Source organism: Girardinichthys multiradiatus, chromosome 6, assembly GCF_021462225.1.
Source record: "Girardinichthys multiradiatus isolate DD_20200921_A chromosome 6, DD_fGirMul_XY1, whole genome shotgun sequence".
NCBI lineage: Eukaryota > Metazoa > Chordata > Actinopteri > Cyprinodontiformes > Goodeidae > Girardinichthys > Girardinichthys multiradiatus.
In genome coordinates this window covers 39,844,322-39,865,565 of record NC_061799.1, presented here as the reverse complement: position 1 = coordinate 39,865,565, position 21,244 = coordinate 39,844,322, and the positions used below count along the sequence as shown (strand labels likewise).

The 21,244-nt window shown below is 38.2% G+C and overlaps 1 protein-coding gene across 1 annotated transcript in view; it reads left to right on the top strand.

Moving 5' to 3' along the window:
* Nucleotides 1-21,244, top strand: part of LOC124869856 (neuropilin-1a-like) — an 84,908-nt gene that overhangs the window by 45,996 nt on the left and 17,668 nt on the right. Inside the window, exons 6-11 of the mRNA XM_047368020.1 lie at nt 2,371-2,537; nt 15,021-15,176; nt 16,343-16,487; nt 18,155-18,330; nt 18,499-18,654; nt 19,783-19,927. Of these exons, the coding sequence (XP_047223976.1) occupies nt 2,371-2,537; nt 15,021-15,176; nt 16,343-16,487; nt 18,155-18,330; nt 18,499-18,654; nt 19,783-19,927 (945 nt within the window). The remainder of the gene's footprint in view (nt 1-2,370; nt 2,538-15,020; nt 15,177-16,342; nt 16,488-18,154; nt 18,331-18,498; nt 18,655-19,782; nt 19,928-21,244) is intronic.

Sequence of the window (21,244 nt, the reverse complement as noted above, 5' to 3'; positions counted from 1 at the left end):
AATAAAGTCATGCAACTCATTAATGTAATAAGAGCACCAGACAATTCTCCTGTTTGAAGTATTATAAAATTTTTACCTTAATTATTTTCTTGCTAAATGTCTTCTAAAGGACAGTTGCTAGGGAATATTTGAGTTTTTTGTTAATAAATGACAAATAACAAGGTGTTAGACTCCAACAGTAATAACATTACATGACAGTGCAGCTAGAAGCTGAATTGTTGAAGCAAAATGCTTTAATATTACTCGCTTTAGTTAATAACGCTATTTTCAGCGTTATTTGGGATCCTAAAGCTGCTTGAATTGAATTCTAATAAGATGGATTTATATGCACTGGATTTGAAGGTCAGAAAACATGAAAATAAATAAACGTTAACTTCCAGAAGAAGAATTCAAACATAAAGTAATCATGCAGAAACAAATCACAGATGGATCAAATGGTGGTGACTCACATCTGAGCAGTAAACTGGTGACAAATCTGGTAAACTGGGTCAGAATATGGACCAAAAGGGATAAAAAAAAAAATCAAACATAAAAAAACGAGACAATAGAGAATAAAGGTGAGAAAGGATAAGAGAACATTAATAACATCAAACAACCATTAAACCAAGATAATTTACAAAAAAAAATAATGTGACCAAAATAAATCACAGAAATCAACAAAAAAAGAACTTGGATATAAAGAGAAACAGAATAAAAACAGTCTTTAATGTTATGACAAATAATACCACTTTTTGGATTATAAAGTAACCTTTAAATTTATCTGTAGCAACAGTTTGACTGTAGATATCAGCTTCAAGATCTAAAATTAATCTCCTCACGTGCTTTCTAAATTATTCAGAATCTGATTTTCTTCCCAGAGCAGAGAGCTCATATTTTTATCATTTTGACCCACTTTCAGTTCTTATCTTCTTCTGCAGAGCAATTTCACACCCCAGACTTTTATCAGGAGTCAAATACTTTCTTCGATTCGGTTATAGTTGCTTTTCGGGGGTTCATTTCTGGTCCCACAAGCCGTCAAAAGAAGCCGGTTATCTGCATTGTTGGGATGCCTGTAGAGATTTAAGCTGCGTTTGAACCGTATGGTTGTTGCACTTTGGTAACCTCAACACCGCTGACCCGGTTCAGGAATGCTGGTCATCTCAGGGCTGAGTTTGTAGAAGGTCCCATGGTGGCCAACGTTGGTAGTCTGGGGAAACATTTACATCACCCAAAACTGATGTTGCAGCATTTACATGTGTCTTCTGAGATGTCGGTGACCCAGCTGGACACAGAATGGGCAGATAATTATCAATTTACTGAAATAAGTTTGTCGAGACAAACTTCTGCCCACGTTTTATTAGTGAAACTCAGGAATGATGCAGGGTGTTTGTGACAGCCTCGCAGACCTTGTGTCTCCAGACGGCCCTTCCACTCACTCACTCACGCACAAACACACACATTTCCTTTGTGTCCTCCTCCCTTTTCCTTCCCAAGGCTCTCCCGCTGAGACAGAAAAGACTCCGCCAACTCTGAGATGCAGAGATGACTCTCTTTGAAAGGTTTCAGCCTCCATAATCACCAAAATAAGCTGTTAAAAGTTTGACATGTAATTTATGAAAACCTAATCATACAATGGTCAACGATTAAAACTGAAATCATCACATTAAACCATCAAAGCTTTGTGTTTTTGTCAGATATAGTGAGTTTATATCTGTTTTTCTCCCAATAAAGATCTAGAAGCTATACCTCATTAAACAAATAAAATCACAGTCAAATAGATACAAACATGTAAGCATCTATAAATAACTACATTCTGAATTGACAAAACAAAATTAATTTACAACATTTTAAAAGCATATTTTCCAAGTAGATGAGAAAGTTTAAACTGACCAAGAATAAAAATAAAGAATAATTTTCAGGAAACCAGGGTCAGTGTTTTGTGTGTTATGTTTATTTGAGTTTTTGGCAAACTGCGTGGTGCTTCTAGCCTTGACCACTGTTGCCTCATGGGTAGATGGTTGCTAGTTCAAATCTCACTGTTAGATTGTAGCAAATACAGTGATTACCTCCATGTTGACCCTGGGAAGGACCGTGGACTTCTCCAGAACATAACCGACTCGTTGGGACAGGCCTTGGCCCTAAAATGAGTTGTACAGCAGTCTAATAACATTTCCCCTCAATATTGATTCATGAGGAACATTCCTGCAGGTAACAAAACATTTAAATAATCGCATGTTTGTAACATAATAGACTTTTTGAGCTAAAGACACAAGAAATATGACTAACAAAGCAAAATGTCTTCTTTTTATTTGACAACTGGTGGCATTAGGTTTTGGAGAAACTTCTTGTTTTTTAAATGAGCTGTTGAACATTTCCCTTTGTCTTTCACAGACTTCGCCTGCATGGAGCCACTGGGCCTGGAGTCTGGGGAAATTACTTCAGAGCAGATCAAGGCCTCCTCCCAGTATAACTCCAACTGGTCACCAGAACGCTCCCGACTTAACTACCAGGAGAACGGCTGGACACCCTCAGACGATACCATCAGGGAATGGATACAGGTTGGGAATCTTTTAAAAGTTTTAACCAACAGTTGTTGAGTTGAAGAGGCTTTAAGTGGCAGTAAATAAATAAGCACTGTATGTATTGAACATGCTGGCTCTGCCCTATTTAGCAGAATACGTTTCCAAGCAAAGAAGTTGGAAGTTAAATCCTCACTTTTAGAATCTGATCTCACAATAAAAGCCTCTGATTTCCCTGTGGTAAAACATTGCTCCTCTGTTTGCCTTTCACTGTACCACTGAGAACTCGTTCACATCTGCTCTGAATATTGCTCACTGATTTATACCACTTTTTACATGTTATAGGGACAGTAGATGGGCGGAAAAAAGCCAACATGCATTAATTATTTACATCTGCTTTTCCTGCAGAGCTTTCTATCATCATTCTGAAATCTGACAGCAGCCTGCAGTTACTAAATGTAGACATAAAACATTCATAAAACATTCTTGTATAGCTTAAAGTAACAGCGTTTACTCACCTGAACACTAAAGATTAACTAATTGAATTATTTTGCATTATGATTTGGCAACTTAAGATTGCATTTAAATATGTATATAATTTTAGTAGTGATTCTCAAGCAAGAGTTTGACTTCAGCCTGAAAGATGGTACCCAAATCATGACCTTTTATTAATCCTAATCTAGTAAGGATGCCTAAAACTAACCAAGCAAGCAACATTAAAATCTAAAGTAATGGGATTACACGTTTGAACCCAGTTTTTGTTTTTCACCTTTCCAAATCGTCAAAAGTGTTGGTAGTACTAGTTTCAGCTAAACCATGTCTGAGCATTTTTATGTTAGATTTGTTGCTCTTATGTTGCTGCATTCCAATATAACTTCCTATCCATCCATCATCTATTCCCACTTATCCGTGTGGGGCGGGGGGTTGGGAGCTGGATGCCTATCTGCACAGGGTACCCCCTGGACAGTTTGCCAGTCTACCACATGGCAGCAAACTACCTACCTCATATAATTTAGAGAAACCAATTAACCCAGCAGTCATGTTTTTGAAATGTGGGAGGAAGTTTGAGTACCTGGGGAAAACATGCACATTATCTTTAGAAAAACCCTAGGCTGGAACCTTTTTGCTGCAAGGCAGCAGCAGTAACAACTGCGCAATCCTGCAGCCCCCACATAACAAAAAAGTTCATTAAACTACAACGATTGTTTGTGAGAAATGCTATCAGACTGTGGGAATCCTTGGATTAAAGCACATTTAGATATACACTGCTCAAAAAAATAAAGGGAACACTCAAATAACACATCCTAGATCTGAATAAATGAAATATTTTCATTGAATACTTTGTTCTGTACAAAGTTGAATGTGCTGACAACAAAATAACACAAAATTCACCAATGGAAATCACATTTATTAACCAATGGAGGCCTGGATTTTGAGTCACACACAAAATTAAAGTGGAAAAACACACTAGAGGCTGATCCAACTTTGATGTAATGTCCTTAAAACAAGTCAAAATGAGGTTCAGTATTGTGTGTGGCCTCCACGTGTCTGTATGACCTCCCTACAACGCCTGGACATGCTCCTGATGAGACGATGGATGGTCTCCTGAGGGATCTCCTCCCAGACCTGGACTAAAGCATCCGCCAACTCCTGGACAGTCTGTGGTGCAACGTGACGTTGGTGGATGGAGCGAGACATGATGTCCCAGATGTGCTCAACCAGATTCAGGTCTGGAGAACAAGCGGGCCAGTCCATAGCTTCAATGTCTTCATCTTGCAGGAACTGCTGACACACTCCAGCCACATGAGGTCTAGCATTGTCCTGCATTAGGAGGAACCCAGGGCCAACCGCACCAGCATATGGTCTCACAAGGGGTCTGAGGATCTCATTTCGGTACCTAATGGCAGTCAGGCTACCTCTGGCGAGCACATGGAGGGCCATGCGGCTCTCCAAAGAAATCCCACCCCACACCATTAATGGCCCACTGCCAAACCAGTCACGCTGAAGGATGTTGCAGGCAGCAGATCGCTCTCCACGGTGTCTCCAGACTCTGTCACGTCTGTCACATGTGCTCAGTGTGAACCTGCTTTCATCTGTGAAGAGCACAGGGCGCCAGTGGCGAATTTGCCAATCCTGGTGTTCTCTGGCAAATGCCAAGCGTCCTGCACGGTGTTGGGCTGTGAGCACAACCCCCTTTTGTGGACGTCGGGCCCTCATACCATCCTCATGGAGTTGGTTTCTAACCGTTTGTGCAGACACATGCACATTTGTGGCCTGCTTGAGGTAATTTTGCAGGGCTCTGGCAGTGCTCCTCCTGTTTCTCCTTGCACAAAGGCGGAGGTAGCGGTCCTGCTGCTGGGTTGTTGCCCTCCTACGGCCTCCTCCACGTCTCCTGGTGTACTGGCCTGTCTCCTGGTAGTGCCTCCAAGCTCTGGACACTATGCTGACAGACACAGCAAACCTTCTTGCCACAGCTCGCATTGATGTGCCATCCTGGATGAGCTGCACTCCCTGAGCCACTTGTGTGGGTTGTAGAGTCCGTCTCATGAACCACGAGTGTGAAACCACCACCAACATTCAAAAGTGACCAAAACATCAGCCAGAAAGCATCGGTACTCAGAAGTGGTCTGTGGTCCCCACCTGCAGAACCACTCCTTTATTGAGTGTGTCTTGCTAATCACCAAAGATTTCCCCCTGTTGTCTATTTCATTTGCACAACAGCTGTGAAATTGATTGTCAATCAGTGTTGCTTCCTAAGTGGACAGTTTGATTTCACAGAAGTTTGATTTACTTGGAGTTATATTGTGTTGTTTAAGTGTTCCCTTTATTTTTTTGAGCTGTGTATTTGTTGGGTGATAAATTGATTCATGAAGATGTAAAATGAAATACCAAAACATTTAAGAGAATAAATTTCTAACAGTGTCCAGTTTTGTGTTAAAGTCAAATGTTTATCTAGCAGTTAAGTTATATATACTGGAGCTATGCTAAAATGTAGGCTAAAAGTAGGTTAACTGTTTTGTTTTTTGCCCAAATACATCTAGATTTAATCATGATTCTAGGTCTAGTGGGAAATAAATAAATCAAAGAATAAGGTGAAGTATAGAGGAAAAATAAGAAAATATCTATTTTTTTTAGTTGAAACAAACGTTTTCTAGGAGTTAGCCTGTCATCTATGCCAAAGTCTGGCCTATTGGCTACCTGTAGTTTCATTTTTTATTTGTTTTTCAAATATTACTTGATGAGATCACTATTCTTGTTATATTGGAAGATGTCAGTTGAGTGAGCTGTTTTTATAATACCCAATTTCTGTATTAAGTCAAAGGTTTTCTTAGGTGTTAGCAACATTTAGCTATGCTAAAATATAGGCTAACATGGCTGAAACATTTGTAATAATCATTTTAGTCATAGTGGGAGATAAATGGAGCAGTAAACGTAATTAAGAGGGTTCATTTTCAACACTTTCAATCTTGGTAATAAAATCAAATCTTTAACTAGCAGTTAGCGACTGCTTAGCTATGCTACAAAGTAGGTTGATAGCTAAAGCTGTTAACTGTTTTTATTTTGAAACATTTGGAATATTCTAATTTAATGAATATTCTTGTTCTAGTTGGTGAAAACTGGCTCAACTAAATGTTCATTCATGCATAAATTAAGGGAGCTATGAACAATATATGCATTATGTGAAATCTTATGCTAAAGTCAAAAGTTTACTTAGCCCTTACCCTATTAATATCAAGACATGGTAAAATTCTGGTACAAATAATGTGATAATTGGAATAATTTTCAATGTTTATCCAAACAGAGAGAAAATTTAGATTTAAAGATAAGTTTGAGGTTAGGTTGCCCAAAGACTTTAAAATAACCCAAATCTTTTGGCTCTCCTTTCAAAAATTAGTTGTCACTTTTATAGAAATTGGTTAACTAATAGAACCTGGGAACTGGAAAACAGCTTTTAGTGACTGTACCTCTGTTTGTTTATCTAGTTTTTAGTTGCCACACATTTTATATTAGCTATGCTGGTTTTCTACTGTTCCTTCTGGCATCGTTTTAAAAGAAATTGGGTCTAAGTTCAGTCTTTTGGAACAGTATTTCATTTTTGTGCCAGCACATTGTGCTTTTGATAAGCAGAAATGGAATCAGATAAGCAAAGTCAATACAACTAAAGGTGGTTTCATGAGTTAAAAACATTGTAAATACAGATTTTTCTTGTGTTCTTTAAGGCCTCTAAAATGAATGAAGTTTATCACATCAGCTAAAATTACAGGAACCAGAAAACGATTTATTTAAATTCCTCTTGGGAGCTAAATTATCAATCCAGTGATTCACCGGTGGTCAACATTTTAGATATTTACATGAACTCCCCTAACTTTAATTGAATTTAGAAGCCCAAACAAGCATGTTTGCTTTCCTTCTATTCGTTGGTTCAAGAAAACAACTTCATCCAGTATCAAACCAGTATAGACGTTTGTGGCTGGGGTCCAGCTCTGTCCCATTGTCTAGGACAGGAACTCATCGAGGAAGCCTTACAATGCCCTCTGCTATAGGAGCAGACCTTCACTTCCCTCCTGTGAGGGTTACAACAGGAAGCAGACAGGAAAACCACCAGAGCACTGGATTAGTAATTGTAACTTTCTATTGTCTGTCTGGGGACTTGCTACTGGCTCACAACTGGGGCCTTTGGGATTTTAGGAAATGAAGGACAGAGATGTAATTGGGGTTAATGGGTTCAAGCACTATATGAAAATTGCTAGTTTTACACAAAGGTCACAAACGACATTAAAAATGTGTCCCTGCCGGTTTGTATGAAATTATATTGAAATGTTTCTTGAAGTAATGAGGACACTACTAATGAGACGGTAAACTTTACAAAGAAACTTGGATCAATAACTGGGCAAGGAAAAACACGACTACTCTGCAAAAGCAATTATGTTTTAGCAGAAATGTTAGATGTGTGGAAGTAAGGACATTCATTAGACCCTCCAGCAATTTCCAATCCTTGTGTCTAATTTATGTTTTATTTAAATTGTTGCTTTACAAACTCCAGCGTGCATTTACAGTGGGTGATAATAATGTCTCAGTTCGGGTTAAAGAAGAGGTTAATTATGGACTTGGCCAGGTCTAAGAGAGTGAGAACGTCGATGTGAGAATATATAGACTGTTTATACTATAGTTCACATAAGATTTCAATTATAATTAACTGGATATAGCACCTGGCTTTTCCCAGGTTTGCATATTGTTTTCCTTGATTTTTACAGACAATCTAGCTAATAAAGGAAGCATCACATCTTGTGTAGTTGTGCCAGTCGACATGTTGGAAATCAGCAAGTTGGAGGGGAAGGCACTTGGTGTAAAGAGCATTTATGTAATCAGATTACTAACAAGGAATAGACAGTGATGCTAAAACTTTGTTTAAGACCCATAAACTGCTACTGATTGTGGTATCAAGCAGCTCAATTTACCTCATCAGTGTACTAGCTCCAACACCCAACCTCCAACCAAACCCCAGCGTAAATCTGGGTGAGCACAGGCTTGTGGACCTTGGTTTGGGAAAGGCTTTGAGGACATGTTCAATGGGTGGCTGGTCGCAGAACATGGTTTGGTTTGGACACCTCCTGAGCAATGGCAATCTGTTGTCAAGACATTATCCCATTGATTCCATCCAAATTTAGCGGAAACAAAGACTTTGAAAATCAGTCTTGGTTAAGCCCATTGGGTCAACTCCAACGACCTTTCAACGTTAAAACGTCAAGAGACATCTTCATGGGGGCATCTTTTTATCTTTACTTTTTGTATCCGTATTATTTAAGAAGGACAATGCACCTTAATAAGCGAGTATTTTGATCCATCCTGTGCTAAATGTACTAGGTTTAACTGGCATTATTATTATTATTATTACTACTACTTTTATTCATTTTTTCTGTTTGGTCATTGTTTTCATTTTCCTGGTTCCCCCTTCCCCTGTTTTTCCTCCCTGTCCTTGTCATATATCCTATTTTCCCCTTTTTTGTTAAACAAATCTGCCCCTTCCACTGCAAGGCAACCAGTCCCACCATGCTGTTTGCCTAAGCTAAGGAGTGGACTAAACAAAAGTAGCGCACAAGTTTAATGTGTTTTTTTTCTTACTATATCCAAAGTTTGGGAGGTGAGAGTCTTCTTTCACTGCCCACCAGCTTGTCCTGGAGATGCCAACAGATTCAGTTCGTCTGATCTCAATATCTACAACACCAAACTCTTGAACCTCCACACTTAATGTAAAAAAGTAATTTCCCGATTACTGTGTAAAGACAGCTTTGTATGCATTTGTGTATCTCTGCTGTTAAAGTTGGTTCATGAAAGGCTTTTTGGCAGCTTCTCCTTGAGAAACAGCAGACTAGCCCCATCTGATTTATGTCCTTCTGAACTGGTTCTGTTGCTCTGCCTCATTCAGCCTCCAGAGTAATGAGTGGTGGTTTCTGTGAAGAGGATTTTCCTTTTTATTTGATTAAGTGAGCTGTGAGCCAGCTCCACATCCCGTCTCTCAGCTTGTGGCTTTAGATTACTCTTATTTAAAATGAAAATTATGACTTCGTTAATTCTTGGATGTATGTCCCCTGCACTGCAAGCAACTCTATTAATTATTTACAGGCATGTATATTATATTGATACTATTTTCAGGTTACTATTCATAATGTTGTTGGGGTGAAGCTTCCCGCTGGCAGTCTGCATCGAGGCAGACAGCCGGCTCATTATCTGGCTTTATTGTAAGTCTGTAATCATATTTCTCACTTCAACTGCATGCTGGAAATTTCCAATTAAGTTAGGACCTCTTTCATATGTTAAGAAATTAAAAAGCAGAAATGATGAATATGTGTATAGAAACTTGGGTTCATTTAAAAAAATATATAATTAGACCCAAAAATCTGTGGATTTAGACTTCTTTTATTCATATCAAAGATTAGGTGCAACTTTACAAGTTGTGGTAAATCGGTGACGTGAAACCAGGAAAGGCTTCCTTCCTTGAGTTTCAGGTATTTATAGACACGAAGCTCCTTTGACTTCAGGATTACACTGACGCCATCAGGAAGAACTGGGTTGTATACATCTGGGGAACACATTTAGGCTTTGTTTGACTGAGATACATTGTCAAAGTCAAGGCACTGGCAAATACTATGGCTAAGGTTTCTGCAGAGAGCTTTGAAAAGTTGCCCTACCCAGAGCAGATTTCTGCCAGAGTTTTCTTTTAAACCTGGAAAATATCCTGACGCAAGAGAGACTTGTGAAGACGGATTTAGCATCCTAAAGGACGTCATAAGGCTAATTTCTTAATCACTAAGAGAAAAGGCCATAAAAGCCATGGCGTGGCATTGCCAGTCGAGGAAAATACTCTCCTAAACAAAGCAAATCTGGTTAGGTTGTTCTCCATTATGTAACAAAAACCCAGAGGGCAGAATTAAAAACCTTTTTCCATCTTAATGGCCTGGAGTTAATCATAAGATTTTCTTAAAAATGATCCCTTATTAGTAATACAACCTTATAGTATAAAAGAAAAAAAGTGATCATCCTGCAGTCATTTAAAGGAACTTCTGAATATATATAATTGTGTAACAATAACCTTTAAAAATCTTCAATTGTGATGCAGTTTAATGCTTTAAAATCAATTTATGTAAGCTTAACGTAACATGAAGAGTGTTTGCCCTAGTACAGAACCTTGCAGAACTCCAGTAAACAGTTTATTTCCTTCAGTTTATTTCCTACAGAAGCTAAGATCACTATGCAGATCATTAAGTCATTGTAAGCTTCTGATTTAATTCACAGTACTGAGTTAAATGTAGGCACACCGATGGTTGTATTTTAAGGCAACATCTCATTCACACTGCTTCCCTGTGTGACATCACAGGAAAATGGAAAGCTAAGATATCAGGAGGAGAATTTTGGACCTCCACAAGTTCGGTTCATCCTTGGGTACAGTTTTAAGATACCTAAAGGTGCCATGTTCATTTGTAGAAATAATTATCGGCTAGTATAAACAGCACAGGAATATCCAGCCATCATACCATTCAGAAAGGAGACGGTTTCTGTGTCACAGAAATAAGCATGAGAGAATGAAACCATTACTCCAAAAGTGACATAAAAAGCCAGATTAGTGTGTAAATTTATGACATAATTGGGACAGATCTTGGTAGATGTAGGACTAATAGGTAGAAAGATGCCATCTTTGCTGTGTTTTCGCATTAAAGCTTATAACACAAATACAGTTTGCGGGATAACAATAATTGAGAAAAAATTATTCAAAGTCCAGTTTTTGGTGTACTTCAATACAAACAAAGAAAACTGTGTTATATGTGCTCCCAGAAAAGGCTGTTATTTTAATCATAGCTAGGTCCCATTGTGTGGAAAATGTGGCAGCATTAATGTTTAATCCTAATTTGTCAAATTTAAGTAAGTAATGTTCCATTCCTGTAGTTGGTTTTCCTTCATTAAAACGTTCTATGCGTGAGTATTTTGCCAAGCGCTGAGCAATTAGGAGATGGAAGGCCAATTACCTTCAGTCAGTTGATGGAGGAAGTGTGGAAAATGGAACAAAGTGCCAAAGGATTACTGTAAATGTTGAGAGTTTTCCGGTTTAAAAAGTGAAACCCAATCAGCTCTGTTTAGTTAAATCTTCGGAGGCTGTGTCTCACATGTTACTGTGTCCTTCTGCAGCATTTGAACTTAACCATCAACAATTTTTAACACACAACTTATTTTTCTTTCCTTATCCCGGATAATGTGGACGTTTTCAGTTATGCATGTCACTTATTGTGGAAACGCAAATTATTTCTTTTTACATTTACAAGTTTCCCTGATTTTTAAGTGTTTATCATGTCTTTAAATGTGAAATTGCAGTCAATGAATGACCCACAACCTCTTTGGTTTTGCAGTTGTTTAAACACTCATTCAGTTGATTCATTTAATTAAATTGGAAGTGCTTTAGAACAAATATTCCTGTGTTGATTTTTTTCAAAAGCTAGAATAGTTCAAATATCATATGGTGTCTGGTTTTGTTTAAGATTCTCACTTTTTTTAATAAGAAAGTTATTTTACTGTACTAAACCTGCCTTGAAATTTAGTACCATTACTGACGTTGCTTCTTTTGTTGCTCATATTTTATGTTTGGTCCACAGTTTCCTGATTTAGCAACAGTGGAAAGAAAACACTTGCTTTTAACATAAAGAAACGTCCATCAAAACCCGCTTCAGTGTGAGCAGCCACCTGCTGTAGCCGTCTGGGGATTTGAGAAGACGGAGCAGACGTACAAAAAACACGGAAGCACTGGACCAGGATTAAGTAGCTCCGTTATAGTGGCTTTGTCTAAGAGAGAAACACAACAAAATAGTTAAGCTCCCCTTCAGTGGCTTTCTCCTAAAGAGAGACTCACTTAAAAACAGAATGACAAGTGCATCATCTATATAGAGACAACAGAAAGTTATTGGCAACAGCAAGAGAGTAGTAGGAAAAAGTAGCAAGTGAACATAACCTATGTTACTTTTATTGTAAGCTTCTCAAAAGTTCAAAGTAGAGTCTGCTTCGGGGTGCAGCTTGTGGCACAGTGGTACAGCGTGTGACCCTTTTATGGAGGCTTTAGTCCTTGACGCAGCTGTCATGGTTCCCGATCCCCGCGACCTGTGCTGCATGTCTTCCCCCTCTCTTCACCCCACCTCCTGTCTGCCTCCTTTCAAATAACAAGAAATTGCAGTTTGGATAGGCTGAAGGTTTTTAACATATTTTTGGGGGGTTTTTGATAGTAAAGAATTACAATAGTCCAGCTTTGAACTGACACATGGATGAACTAGTTTTTCCGCATCACTCTTGGACAAGATGTTTCTGAATTTGTCAAATTTGCAGAGGTAAGGATGGAAGTCCTAGAAATGTGTTTGGGATTGAAATGTCACACCAAGATTCAATGTTTCTGGATCACTCCAAACATTACTATGATCAGGCCCATTATCTATTTTTGTGCATAAATGCTGCAATTTTATTAAGTCGTTATTGTCTTGATCTTGAATTGGCTCCTCTTTGAAGAAAATGCTTAGTTATCAACATCTTCTTTAAAGCAGTCTACCTGTTTTAAGATAAAGCACTCATAATAAAAATAATGAGGCATGAATTTTCAGACTTTAATAAACAACATCGCTTTAAATGGTAGGTTTAGATGGAAAATTATACTACATGCAACTTTTTCATATAGGCTTAGTACAAACAAGTGATGCATCTCATGGGAACTTAAATGAGAACAGACGTGGGAGCGGCAGAGAGCAATCCCACGCAACATGATTTCCCAGGGGTCTCCTTGTCAATCACAGATCCCGCAGAGACAAGCGGCGTGCTATTTCCTGCTCTTTTCCTGAAAAAGCATTGGCAGAAGAAGTCACCACCCGCCCTGCGGGGCCTTCCCATGTAGAGTAGCGTCTCTACAGTCGTATAATTACATAGGGCATACGTTAGGCATCCCACTGAAGCAATGCGCTAATTCTGGCCTCAAACTCATAATGTCCAAACTCAACAAACAGGATTGTAAAGGGGGTCAAATGGAAAGATGCCTCATTGATTATATGGTTAAACTGATTTTATGCTTTGATACAAGGGAAGTCGTGACAACTGTGGGTGTGGAGTGGCAGAACAACTTACAGTATTTTTCAGTTCAGAAAACTATTAATTGTTAACAGTGCAAAAACTGTTAGGCGTTTTGCTATCTTTGCTACTCTTTGATCATAACTATCAGCTTATTAATCTTTTCCCTGTTGCTTTCTGGGAAAGCAGTTTGAACAGCCTTCTTTTCAGATTAAACAGCATTCAGCCTCCGAACACATTTTTTATCTACTTTTTAGCTCTCTGATCACAATTTCATGATAATAAAGGGAAAAGTGTTTCCAAGAAATGTGATTCTGATACTGGAACTTCACTCATAGATAAAGAGTTTCTTTGAATATGGAAGTTCTTTGTAGAGAAAAAAAAAGATCACACTTTTTTTTAGTGCAAATATAAAAGTAATTGTGTTGGACTGTGTTCGCCTTTAACTGAACTTGCAGTTAAACAAAATCAAATCAGCTGCAATTGAATTTTTTTTTTCTATTTTAAGACTGTCTGAAGAGTCTTGTGATGTCTCTTAGATGTTGACTTTATCTCTAATCCAGATCCAAACTTAAATGAAACATTAAATGAAAAACAACTGTCTCTGTGAAACAGAGGAATATTTCTTTTTTTATTTTGTGGCCCAGTTGCCTTTATTTAGCTGAGGGCGAAGGAGGGAAGACGTGCAGCAAAGGTCCCAGAGTTGGGGATTGGACTGTGGATGGCTGTGTCGAGGACTCGTAGCCTCTGTATCGGGGCGCACGCTCTACCATTACACCACGCGCTGCACCCCAGCAGAGGAACATTTCTAAGTCATTAGGAGGATTTTAAGTCGATATAGAATCAGAATCAGCTTTATTGCCAAGTTCGTGCATACAAACAAGGAATTTGACTCCGGTACACTTTGCTCTTTTGTTCTGTTTTTGCATTACAGGATATACAATTTACAATTTACAATGTACAATATACACATATCTAACAGAAAAGGTGCATTTGCAACATCTGTATGCTGTTGTTCTGTACTCTATTGAATGTTCATCAGAGAAACAGCCTGGGGGAAGAAACTGTCTTTGTGGCGGCTGGTTTTAGTAAACAGTGCTCTAAAACCAGCCGCCACAAAGACAGTTCACCATATACAGAGCTGTGAAAAAGTATCTGCCACCTTAGCATTTTTTTCAGTTTTTGCTTTCTGTTTAGCTGTTCAACTTACATTTTTATATCAAAGATGACCCGAAGACAAAATAATTTTCATATGATGATATAAAACTTGTAGGGGGGGTGATACAAACCTGCCCCAATGTAAAATAATTAAATTCTCTTTTTAAACATACACTACCTGTGGTTACATCATTATACATGTAGAATCAGGAAATTATTTAAATATAATCTATCTGAGAACATGAGGTAGGCTAAAAGTTTTAACTTGTTTAGCTAGCTAACGGTTCACTTAAATAGCTTTATGCTAAACATTTTTATACTCATGTATTAATACAGCAGCTGTACATTTAACCATTTTATAATTGTTTTACCAAGGTTTTTTTAATAATTAAATATTTTTACCATTAGCTAACTACTACATCATCAGTTACGTTAGTAGCAACAACATCTAGACCTTTCCTAATCATTTTACATTTTAGATATTTTTTATTTCTTAATCTACTGATTTACTCCATGAGAATATAACTATTTTTGTTTTAGGTCATGTAGTTAATAATTCAGGACTTATTCAGGAATTCTTAGCCTAAGTACTGGTTATTCAGACCCTTGTTTTATTCAGGAACAAATCAGCTTAATAAAAAGACGTCCATTACCAACCCAAGAAACACTAACCATAACAGAACCGTCATGGAAGGTTCCTTGAAGGTTACACATAGCATATAAAGTTCTGATGCTCTTTAATCAAACTGTTGTTGTTTTTGTCTGTATTTATAGGTCGACTTGGGGTTTCTCAGATTTGTCACAAGCATCGGGACCCAGGGTGCGATTTCAAAGGAGACCAAAAAGCAATACTACGTCCGTTTCTACAAAGTGGACCTGAGCACCAACGGAGAGGACTGGATCACAGTGAAGGAGGGCTCAAAACAGAAGGCAATGATGCTTTAAAATTGGTTATCTAATAACAACGGGTAACCGAGAACTGCACATACTAATTGAGATTTTCTTTATAACATTCTTGATATGTCCGAACAAAATATTTAATTAAAAAGGCTTGTATATACCAGATCTCAAATGGTGAAACGAGGCTGACATTGGCTGCTGTTTTGGTGATATTTTGCTGCTTTATAGCCATCTGGACCACCGCAGTTATTTTCAAATCTAACACTCAAATAAGGACTACATCACTGTACACTAAATTTATATTCTACTAAGCACACATTGTGAACTGTGATGCCTTTATTCTGTTTCACAAAATAGCAGTTTCAGAGATTTGGTTGCCGTTTTTAGCAGCCCAAATTAAATGAGTGTGCATTTGTTAAGGGCGTTACCACTAAATAGCTCCAAACCCCAAAATAATGTTGGCTAAAATGTTTGAAATCATAATGTGGTAAATCAAAGTAGATATAATAATACTGTATACAATTTAAATATTAATCTATATATAAAACCATTTTTGTCTTTCTAAGTAGTCTGGTAACATTTTCCATAATTTATTTCCTTATTTATCCAGACCTGGAAATTACAAAAAACATGTTCTAGACTTTTTTAGATTGCATAGAATCCCTGCTGTTAGGAGTTTAGCATACACCGTGTCCTCTGCAAATTATTAGAATATTTTTTTGTGGCAATTCTAGCTTTTATTAACAGTAATTAGACAGGAAACAGGCTGAGAGAGAAGGGGAGAAGACATGCATTGGTGTCAAGGTCAGAACCGGAACCCCAGACGGCTGCGTGGAGGACCAGTAGCCTACATATATGGCCGCCTGCTCTACTCCTACACTGCACTCACAATGCAAAGACCTGAAACATTTTTTAATATGACTGGTGAACTAAATCCAAACCTATCAGATAAATGTTTCAAAATCTGTTTTAAATATGTATAAAGCTTCATGTTTATACTTTATTAGCCTGCTAAAATTATGGCCTTCAAAATATACACTTTCCCATTTATGTCAATAATCACAGTTCAGACGTTTCTGTGACAGAAATGGAATCGGTCGCAGTCCATTAGAAATATTCAGTTGTTCTCTAAGACCTGATAATGATAAAAAGTATGTTGACTAAAACATCAAACTGTTTTTTCCTCTTATTTCCAGATCTTTCAAGGAAACCACAATCCAACAGATGAAGTCCGTGCCTTCCTCCCCAAACCGACACTGACTCGATACGTTCGTATCCGCCCTCATAGCTGGGAGCAGGGCATTTGCATGCGCTTCGAGGTCTACGGCTGCAGAATATCAGGTAACTCGGTTGGAGACAGGACACCATGCTTTATATCTTAACCCAATGATTCAGGCACATCCTGGGAGTTTTATATGTTTCTCTCCTTTATTCATATTTTTGATAACTATCCTCTCTGTCTGGTACTTGTTGTGATTGTCTTTCTTTCTTTTTTGACTTCTGACTTTCCCTTAAGACATTTTTTTATTGTCGCACATCATGTATCAACCTAATATGGATATCATTAGTAGAGCTACAACTCCCCACCGCTTTCTGTTGATTTAAAAAAATTATTACTTCCAAAGTGAACTAACTCCCCCCCCCCTCCACACCTCAGTGAAGGATGCAATTATTCATTACACTAAAGTCGAGCAGGATCATTCTGGCTCATTAATCATCCTCCAACATTATTCCCCCTCTCTGATATGCCATGAGAAACTCTCGGGAGGAACCTTCTGTGAAGTTCATATAGCTGAGTGGAGAACTGGCTGCTCTGGACAGCTCTATGCATACACTTAGGTTCTTCTTCACAGGAGAGGACATTTTGTACTTTTAGCTTTTGTTCTGCAACTTTGGTTAAATGACCGACTCAACGTATAGAGGATCTTTCAGAAGAATAAATCAGCTTGTTTCATTTAGGCTTGTTTATTAGATGAATTACGTGGCAACCAACGGCGTGACTATTTAAAATGTAATAGTTGTCTAACTATTTAAATTACCTTGCCCAAGTAATGTGGTTATTGTCAGAATGTGCAATCCTTAAATAATTCCTTAAATGTATAGCTAACTCAATAAAATAAGAAACAAATACACAGATAATTTATATTTTTAATTACAAAAATACTTTTAAATAAGATTATTTTACTGTATTTTTATTATTGGCACAGAATTATGATGTGACATCCAGCTTAACAGTATTTTGCTCCAGCCAGAAGATTTTCCTTAGGACTTCTAAGCAATGTAAACTGTATTAATGTACCAAGAGTTTATCAGTCTTATTAAATATTAATTAGTCTCATATTTGTTTAAAAATGAATCTGAAGAATGGATCCTTTTCTTATCAGGGAGCTGTCTTATCACGTTTTAAAGAGGAGATGAGATTCTGTGTATTTATCAAAAATAAGATTTATTGACCGATTCATTTCACATAATCAATGATTATATGAAATATTAATCAGTCTGTGGTCTACTCTATAATTATTTCTGGTGAAAAGAAACTAAAATAAAATATGAAAACTAACACTGCTACAACAGTTTCTGTTCAAAATATTAACTAATTAAAGGTTTAACTTTTATTCAAAGTTTTTCCTGACCTCTTTGTTAAGATGGAAATCCAAACAGTTGAAAAAACTACACGTGAAAATTTCCTCCTTATAACTCCTTATAACTGGGATCACTCTTATTGGTTTGTTCTCGCTCCTGGTAAGATACTGACTGCTCATAACTACCCCCACACAATCAGACTTCAAAAATACAAAAGAAATCCTCTTAAAGTCAGATGTTTACATTTGTTTCAGTGACACAGAAATGACTCCTCATCCTTGTTTAATTTAAATAAATCCGTCCTGGAAATTCGAGATGATTTTGATATTTTTATTCCGAAATTCAAACAAATCTCATCGTATCAAACTGTACACCTCTGCAAAGTTTCCTAACCTCAGTTTTCTCTCTGCCATCTCATTTTTCAGATTACCCGTGCTCGTCGATGTTAGGCATGGTGTCGGGGCAGATCCCCGACGCTCAGATTAGCGCTTCGTCCTTCGCCGACCGGGGCTGGGTGGCCGAGAACGTCCGGTTATTGACGGGCAGGTCGGGATGGACCGGGCAGCAGACCAAGCAGCCGTTCAGGAACGAGTGGTTACAGGTTGGTCTGCAGCTCAGCTGTTGTAGATTAACTGACTCACTTAGGCACACTAAAAGTGATTCAAACACGGCAAGAGTCATTGTGGTCTGGTTCAGGGTTTATTTGGTTTGTTTTTATGTATATAAAATCCTGCATTACTCTGTAATTATTGCGTTTCCATCCTTTCAGGTGGATCTGGGCCAGGACAAGATGCTGAGCGGTGTGGTGATCCAGGGAGGAAAACACCGTGACCGCAACGTTTATATGAAGAGGTTTAAGGTGGGCCACAGCCTGGACGGTGACAGCTGGACCGTCATTAAGGAGGAGAACACGACAAGGCCGAAGGTTGGTTTCCTCATGCACATTTGACTGCATTCAGTTTACAACATTATGTCTAGTTTTGATTATAATAGACATCCAGAAGCAGCAGAAAGCTGTTGCTTCCAGGTAAAAGAGCGATGGGGGAGGGTTGTTACTCTGGTTTGTGGAGGTGAAGAAGGAGCTAATGAAAAAGCAAATCTTACAGGATCCATCCATCGTCTTGGTGGAGGTCTGAGTACAGCAGCTGCTCCTCTACATGGTAAAGCATCTAAGGAGGTAGTTTGGACATCTTGTAACCAGGGAAGGAAGGAAGGAAGGAAGGAAGTCCAAACAAATCTCCGGTTCTAAGATAATTTTGCCCAAATATCAAATTTAATAATAAGAATTTTTTGTTAAATGACAACATCACAAATCTAAATTCAGTATCTTTTACTGTGAAACTTATTTAATTATTGAATTAAACTGGAAAAAAATATTTATATTGACTGTTTTAAAATGAAAACGTTAAGCTGAGTTTCTCTGTGGATTCAGACCTGAAGGTGTTCAAACCCAGCATTCCTTCAGTTCTGGTCCACAACAGGAAATCCATTTTGTTGCTCCTAAGACCATGTTTCCCCTCCTCGGCCGGTCCAGTTGGTGCAATGTCCTCCTGTATGTGTTCTGTATGGCCGTCGGCCTCCTACTGATTTGCTGTAGATGGAGCTCTGCACGCTTCTCGGTCCATCCTCTCCATGCCTTTTCCTCTGCTTCCTGTGCTCTTCCTTCTCACACAAAACTCTTCAGATGTTGGGGCAGGAAGGCTCAGCAAGACCAGAGCCGGCGCGAGAATTTATGCTTGAACAAGCAGCATCTGAAACATGCACACTGGATGACTATTTCTGTTTGTGCTAAAAATAAAGCAGCTGCTGAAGTCGCAAACTTCAAGAACACAAATGTTTTAGTGATTCTGCAACAATAGGCACCAATATTTTTAGAACTATTTCTTGAAAAAAAACAAAAAACCCACAATTTTGCCCATGTAGTAGTCTACTTTTCATGTAGAACAGAGAAGACAACTGCATCCTTTTAAAAACCACTAAGGTCCATAGACGAACTGCTTAACCTCAGGTTGGAATAAACGTAGAAACTGACCTGACCTGCATTTTTGTTCAGATATTTATGGGGAATCAGAACCAGGAAACCCCAGAGGTGAGATTGCTTGGTCCACTTCTGACCCGATTCGTCCGGATCTACCCAGAGAGAGCAACCACAGAGGGTGTGGGTCTGCGTCTGGAACTGCTGGGATGTGAACTGGAGGGTAAGTCCTAATAGTGTTGAGACATCATGTTCCTCATTAAAGTGTCAGGAAACTTGGAGATTCTAGAAAAGGCTGGAATTTGACTTATTTTCCAGATTTAAATAAATCTCAACAAAGGAAGATATTGTTTCCATCCTTCCATCCATCAGTCCAAATTCGTAATCATTCATGTGATGGGCAGTGGTTTTCTGCAGCCATATTTTGAGTAATGTTTCCTGTTCTCCCATTCGTTGCTGTGAGCTGTCAGTCAGCAATGTATAATGACTTAAGGACCATATTTCCACAAAGGTCTTCCATGTGATTTAAACAAGTAGACAAAGTAGACAACAAAAAGTCCTAACACTCATGGGCAGATGGCTGTAAACAGCCTACTGTATGCTTGCTACCAAAGTAGTACTGAAATATTATGAAACTGTAGTATTTTTTTCTGAAGGTAATTATACAATTTTATATCTGCTCAACATGATTAAACAGCAATATTTATAGCAAATGTTAAACCAGGTAATAGAAAAGATGAAATATACCCATCTTTTATTGACAACCATTGCATGGGCCCAGTATGTTAAATGTTTTCAACTTCAGATTGGAAATAATTTATCCAAAGTCAGTTTTATAAATGTCAGATGTAGTTGTTAGAGTATGATGTTAAGATCGTGCATTATAGTCCTTCAGATAGCATTAGGTTGTACCATCCTAATATCCAATACATCCATGTTGTTTTACTCTTTTAGAAAAGACAAAACAAAACAAATGTTAATGTAATCTGAAATTGTTTTTGCATTTTGGAGGCTCTTACAATAGCTCGCTCGCAGTCTTGGTCTGCTGACTTCTTTGAGATTAAAGGCTGAGGCATGCCATGGTGGGTTTGTTTCTCTGCTGCTGCTACAGTTGGTCAGAGCTGAAGGGGAGAAAAGGAGGGAAGGCAGGCCGTGACCTCTCACAGGAGGTGAGCGAGGAACAGATGAAGGGAGGAAGTGGGTTCTCTGTTGGAGTATCTGGTTGCCCTGCAGGGAGAGTGATACGAATCAGCTAAAGTAGATGAGATATTTTTATGTCCGTGAGAGAGAGCAGAATAGCATAAAGAGGAGAAGAAGTCAATCTGGCATTAATCACTGAGTTGGAAAAATTTTTAATGTGAAACTCTTTAATTCTGTTAAGTCTAAAACCTCTTGGAGCTATTTAATATATTTTGAGCAGCGCAAAATAAAATTTTAGCATAGCCAATAGCCCCCTTACTTAAAAAATCCTAGGATTTAAATAGCTGGGATTTTGTTTACCTGGGTATAAAGAATCCTGGGTAATGTTTGTGCTTTGTGT